Source organism: Merops nubicus, unplaced genomic scaffold (assembly GCF_000691845.1).
Source record: "Merops nubicus isolate BGI_N331 unplaced genomic scaffold, ASM69184v1 scaffold6916, whole genome shotgun sequence".
Taxonomy (NCBI): domain Eukaryota; kingdom Metazoa; phylum Chordata; class Aves; order Coraciiformes; family Meropidae; genus Merops; species Merops nubicus.
The window spans coordinates 29,922-36,427 of record NW_008614263.1 but is presented as its reverse complement, the minus strand read 5'-3'; the positions used below and the strand labels follow the sequence as shown (position 1 = coordinate 36,427).

The 6,506-nt window shown below is 38.6% G+C and overlaps 1 protein-coding gene across 1 annotated transcript in view; it reads right to left on the bottom strand.

Moving 5' to 3' along the window:
- Positions 1-6,506, bottom strand: part of KIAA1377 (KIAA1377 ortholog) — a gene marked incomplete at both ends in the record, with an annotated part of 37,672 nt that overhangs the window by 1,966 nt on the left and 29,200 nt on the right. Inside the window, 5 exon segments of the mRNA XM_008942162.1 lie at positions 1,122-1,331; positions 1,854-1,941; positions 2,218-2,342; positions 3,956-4,117; positions 6,186-6,491. Of these exon segments, the coding sequence (XP_008940410.1) occupies positions 1,122-1,331; positions 1,854-1,941; positions 2,218-2,342; positions 3,956-4,117; positions 6,186-6,491 (891 nt within the window).

The following is a 6,506-nucleotide window of genomic DNA, read 5'->3' as shown; positions in this document are numbered from 1 at the left end:
GGTGCGGCCGGCCCTGCAGGGAGAGCCATAAGGGAAATGAGCCCCAGGGGTCCTGCACTGAGTGAACAAAGGTCAGGTGTCTGCTTGGGGATAAAAGCTGGGACCACTTGCAGGGAGTCAGGAGTGTCTGTCTGTGGAGTGCACTCCACAGAGCTCCCTGGTTCAGGGAAGACCTCCTCACTCTCCCTGGAGCTGGGCACCAGTCTGCTTAAGACCTTTGTGAACGCGGGCTGATCGGGTGAGAGTCACTATGTGGGCACCTTTCTCTTATGTGTTCAGCTTGCTGGTCTGGCTGTTTCCCATGCCAAGTGTGGGCAACCTCGGGTCTCTGTTTGTACCACCTGTTGTGGGCCCAGTTACATCCTTTGTGGGATCGTTGGGGGTGGTGTCAATTATGTACCAGCTGATTGATCTGTTTGTAACCCCAGCGATCATTCATGGAATGTCCTTCTTGTATACAATACAGTCTGTGTATTGGTTCATCTTCCTGCTGGTGGTGGTATCATTTTTGTTGGGCCTGGTCATTGGCAAAACAAAATTATATTCACTTAAACATTCAGAGGTGGCTGCAGCAATCTCAGAACTCAGTATTTGTGATCTTTAAGAATTCATGGAGAAGAGGAACATTCTAAAAGACTCAAAGAACTAAAATGAAAAGCCATTCCTTATAAAGGGTCTAATTTGCAGTAATTTAGGATATATAATATAAATAGTAATTACAAAAATAATTGCAAAAAATTTAAGATATATAAGCATTGGAACCGATTCCAAGTGGGACTGATATCTCTGATACATCTTTAAAGAACAATTTTGACAAATGTTTGAAACGACAGCTACAGTTGGGCTGATCTATTTTCTGAAGGTGTCCTCCAGTCACATTTTGAATGATTTTTTTTGGTTCAAGGCAACGTCACCATTTTTTTAAATTAATTTCATTGACTTTAAGAAATGTTTTATTATTTTGATCTACTCTCTGCTATATTTAGTAAAGACTAATAATAAAATAGAAGAAAAAAATTTCTATCACAAGATTAATACTTTTAATCCAAATTAATCCATGGCAACAAAATATAAAGTTATTTAATCACTTGATGTAGAATTCTATTTCCTATCAAACTTACTTTGTAGCCTTTGATTGAGCCGATGGAGAGACTGGAAAACCTTCTGTTCTTCTATGGAAAGTGCCGAGGTGCCTGGGCACGGAGTCCTGCTAAGCAGTAGAGGCTGGCTGGCTGGCTGCATGCTTCCCAGAGCTTCCAGGATTTCATCCTCTCCTGCGGGTGTACTTGCTAATTTTTCTGCCATAAGAAAATGAACAGTGCTTTCTGAAACTGAAGAGATTACAGGGGTAACTTCCAATGAGAAGAGCTCATGACATTTAACTATACTGCTTGCTTTCATGGCCATTAGTCTGTGAAACGTACAAAATTCACATTAAAAGATAAAAAAGGTGGCAAAGTGAAGAAGCATATGCTAGAAAATGATATAATTAAGATCACTAATGCATCTTGAAATTGGCCCCAGGGCAAATTCTGCCAGCTCTGGAGATACGTAACGATAGCCGGCAATGCCTGCCCGTGTCAGGTCTGTCTGATACGTACGGCAATCATAGAGTGAAACACAAGCAGGAACAGAAGGCAACTTGATTGTATGTTGTGACACATTTTTGACACCATCAATATCATGACACAGATGCTATCTCTCACATAGCTGTGACACAAATTGGGTCTAGACAACAAACTACCCTTTCTTACTTAGAGCCACCAATACCAAACAAGTGATGTTACACAGTGGATATATGAGGTCAGTACTTTATGTATAACAGAGAATCAAAGTGAGATGTTTTACTATACCTTCATCAGATGTATAGGTGTTATTTGTATTTTTTACTGGATCAAATGCAGATTGAACAGGACTCAGCTGGATAGTGCATAAGGAATTCTATAAAAAATATTATAAGAATATTTTAAGTGTAATTGAAGGTAACTCTACGATTTCATTATTTCATATTAATAAATGTTTTCAAATGCAAAAGCATTAGTGTATACCAATACAGTGATGTATTCTAGTTGGTTTTATTATTTTCATTAGCAGTGATAGCAAGCTAATACAATGATTCAAAATTGTGTCACACTGAACAAATCTTTTATATTCCTGAAGCTCTTTCAGTTTTGAATGTAAATAAGCTTTTTATTTTTTATAGTATTTAATATTTACCTGTGCATGATGAGTAGACTTCCACCTTTCAGAGACTACACTTTGTCTTCTGTGTTCTGAAAAAGGCCTGTATTTATTTTCACAGTTGTCAAAAATCTGCTTTTGTCTTGAAAAAGGAAGAACACCTTAAATGACATGCATACAAAAATAAACAAAAAAGTATAAAAAACATGTTAGAGGGAGAATCAATAATGGTGAGTAAAAGTCTCTGTGCAAATTTCTGTTTATCTCGTGTATGTTTACATCTGATCTCACCAGATGTATTATAGTGAAAAGAGAGAAACAGGCACTTCTAAGGCTTATTTAATTTCATGTTAGCATAGAAGTATATGATACATCTCTGAATTGTATATGGACATTTATAAGCAGGTTAAATAAAGCCCCACTTTAAATCCCAGATAATTAAGATGGTCTGTACAAAGACACAAAGTGGTCTTACCAAGAAAGATGGAGAATGAGCATGAACTATAATAGAACTGAGACAAAAAATAACGTACCAAAAAAAGTAATGTTTTAGAAAATAATTTGCATTTAGGGAATAATCCTAGATAGCAAATGCCTGTTGTGAAGATGCTGTATCTTATATATTAATGGACTCAGCATTTGTTAGGATTCCACAGCACCATGTAGGAAACATGTTCACACCATCTATCTGACTCACAGACTCACAGAATAGTACAGCTGGGAAGGGATGTCTTGAGGTTATTTGGTCCAACACTCCTGCTCAAGCAGGGCCACATAGAGCTGGTTGCCCAGGCCCATGTCTAGATGGCTTTTGAGTATCTTCGAGTATGGAGACTCCACAAAGTCTCTGGGCAACTTATACCAATGCTCGGTCATTTTATTTAATGTTCACATTAAATAAAAACTGTTTTGTGATGTTCAGAGGGAACCTCCCATGCTTCTGTTTGTGCCCATTGCCTCTGGTCCTGGCACTGGGCTCCACTGAAAAAAGCCTGGCTCCATCCTCTTTGCACCTTCCTTCCAGGTATTTATAGACACCGAGAGGCCACTCCCATGGCCTTCCCTTCCGCAGGCTGACCAGTAATAGCTCTCAGCCTTTCTTCATAAGGAGAGATGCCCCAGTGCCTTCACCATTTTCATGGCCCTTTGTTGGAATGTCTCCAGTCTGTCCATGTCTCACTTGTACTGAGAAGCCCAGAGTTGAGCACAGTCCTCCAGGGGTGTTCTCACAGGTGTGATTTGAATGCAAAGTCATGGTTTAAAACTCAGGTCTACAGCTTGGGATTTTGTAGTTCATCTTACTGATTTATACATCTGTGTACTAACTTTAATGCCAGTACTGCTGTATAGTATTTTTTCTTGGCTAGAGAGACCTAACCTAGACACTGTATCTCAAATTTATCTCAGTTTTGTCTGGGGTAATAATACATTTTCAAAATTAAAGCATCAAGTTTCAAAGTTAAAATTAAGTTCTTAATTAAACTTTTATGCATACAAACTGGAGATGCAAATCAGGGTTTTCATGTGGAAGTCAGGAATCTACATATCCAAGGAGAGATTATATTCTCATTTGTAAACGCAGTTACTTGATTTGTAAATGCAGTTCCTTTATTTATCCTTGGGAAGATAAATTGCCTATTTATTTACATAATAAATATTTACATGTGTAGTTTAATGTATAGTTCATGATTAGACCAAGAGGTCTAGTGATTTCAACAGAATTTTATTTCTTTAGTTGTTATTACAGTGGTATTTAACAAAGCAGAATTCTTACCATTTGCAGAAAAAGAAAACAATTCTTTTATCCTAGAAGCAGATTTAAAACTAGTCATCTGGCTCCTGCCATCAACAGCAACACCAGACACGTTAGCTTTACAAGGCTGCCATTTAGTTATATGTGAATTATTGCAATGTGACACCAGGTGCTGAATAGCACCTGAAAAGAAAAGGAGATGTGATCATGTTATACGAATACAGAGGAAAATTTTAAAAGAAGCAAACAAGAAATATAACCCTTTGTTACATTAGTAACCACATGTTTTTCTGAAAAGCAAAACCCAAAGTTGCTCTATTGCTACGCATCAACATTTAATTTGGTTGCAAGATGTTAGATCTATGCCAAGGAAAAAACTCCTTTGAGAAGCAGAACACAAAAATATAAAAAGTAATGTTATCTTTAAGGGCACGAGATACTGAGCAGTGAACCCTTGTGGTAACTATAAGTATGTGAACTAGCCCCTTATTTGTTGCAGGCTAAACATGAAACATTTTTAAAGCATTTTATTGACTGAACACCAAAGGACTTAAAATAATTCTAATATCCAGCTACAGTATAATATGTGTCAGCCAGAATATATACCACGTGAAGCCTGGACGCCCAGTTAAAGGGAGATCTTCATGGACAATTTTATTTATTCATCTTGTTCTCATTCTTTCTGTACATTTGGCCAAGCATAGCGACAGATCACATTTTCCAGTGTCCTCACAGACCTCGCTGAACTTTGTAGCAGCGCCACAGCAGATAACGTATTAGCTTTAAAAGAAGCTTTCACTCAAGAACAATGCAGTATTCAGTCTCTCGTAGCAAGCACTTCAGGACAAAGACTATGGTGATCTATGTGCATTTGCAGGCAATGGAACGAGTAATAGCGAGCCATTACGAGTTATCTAGAGTATTTAAAGTAAAGCCGACTTGCAAAACACAAAATCTAAGCAGGTATTTAGAGAAAGCCACCTACCCCATTTTTAACAAGGGGTTACTCAGCTCTTTCTCTAAAGCAGCTGACGCTTTCTGGCGCTGGGGATGTGGCGTTTGAAGCTGCAGTGAAGACAGTACCAGTAGCACACACACTTTCACTGGTTCATTGCTCTGCTGTGCAAATAAGGACATCAAGAGGCGAGTACCTCTGCTGGAGGCGAGGCATGGTAATGCCAGACATCATTCACTTCCAACCCAAAATCTAATAGGTTAAGTCACACATACCTTAAGCTCATCTGTTTGACTTTGAACTGGAATGGACAAGCAGATAACATTTCTCAATTCCCACCCCTGCTTTAGGCCAAGAATATTCACCCACCTCTGCTCTCACACAATAGACCTGTTCGAATCACTCCATAAAACTATGTATTAGTACACATAAAACCAGAAATGTAGGGGCAGTTAAGTTATGGGGATTACTTATTTTTCTAGGAAGTATTTTTGAGCTTCGTGGCCAGTCCTGGGGGTATCCCAGCGTGTGGCAGTTTGGGGTGGCTGCTTGTACCTGAGCGGGGGTCTACAGTTCCAGGAGCTGAGCCCCAGAGGAGAAACAAGGCAAATCAAAAAGCATGAAACCTATTTTGAAATGCAAAACCCAGGAGATTGAAGTTTATTCTCCCAACATTTCTTATGCATCTTTTTTCTATCTTACAAATCAATCTCTGAATCATATTATTCTCAAGGTTCATTTTTAATAAAATGCAGGATTGGTCCTCACATTTCTTAAAGTTCTTTATAAATCAGACATACTTTGCAGCACAGCAAAGTTTGTCTGGTAGAAGGTCTTTAGTTTTAACTTACATTCAATTTTTTTGAGCATTAATTTTATTACTGGGACTAGAGACTAATAATTTTAGGTATCTACAATTCTTTCACTCTCGGGTGGCAGTGACTGTTGGACAAGCTGTGACTCCCAGTTACCTTGTACAACTTGCTTACATAAACTTAGTCACTTCCTTCTGTATCATTATTTAGAGCACCTGTCACATCTGTTCATTAGTCAGGAATATAATCTCAGGGAAAATACTTCCTTTTCATTTTATATTGTAGAGAGCAATTAAAAATGGGGATCGACGTTTGAGAGGCCTCTGGGCACCACTAGAATAGAAATGACAATGACAAATAGTGAAAACTTGTTAAAACTGGCTGTATTGTATGAAAGGATGAAAGGCTGGATGTTTTAACTGAAAACAAATTGGTGATGTAATTGAAAAAGACTTTCATAACTCAGAAACATGACTCTTACCAGTAGCAGAGTCTTTTGGAGCTCGGGCAGTATGTGCTCCTTTCCAAGAGGTACTTGTTTTCCCAGCTGCTGGGATATGATGGAGATGTAATCCTTTTTCTGCATTAACAGGTCTTCTTTCAGTGCAAGTTAGTGAATGATCTGGACAGGTGCCTGCCTGAACACTATTTAGAGAGCAAGTATTTTTTGTCCAAGGTTTGCATTTGGCCATGCTGCAGCCAGGTGTAGGGATCAAAGTGGCCAAGTCAGAATGACAAGAAATGCTCCCACTGTTTTCTCTACTGTTTCTATTTAAAACCTGATCTCCTAACACAAGGGACC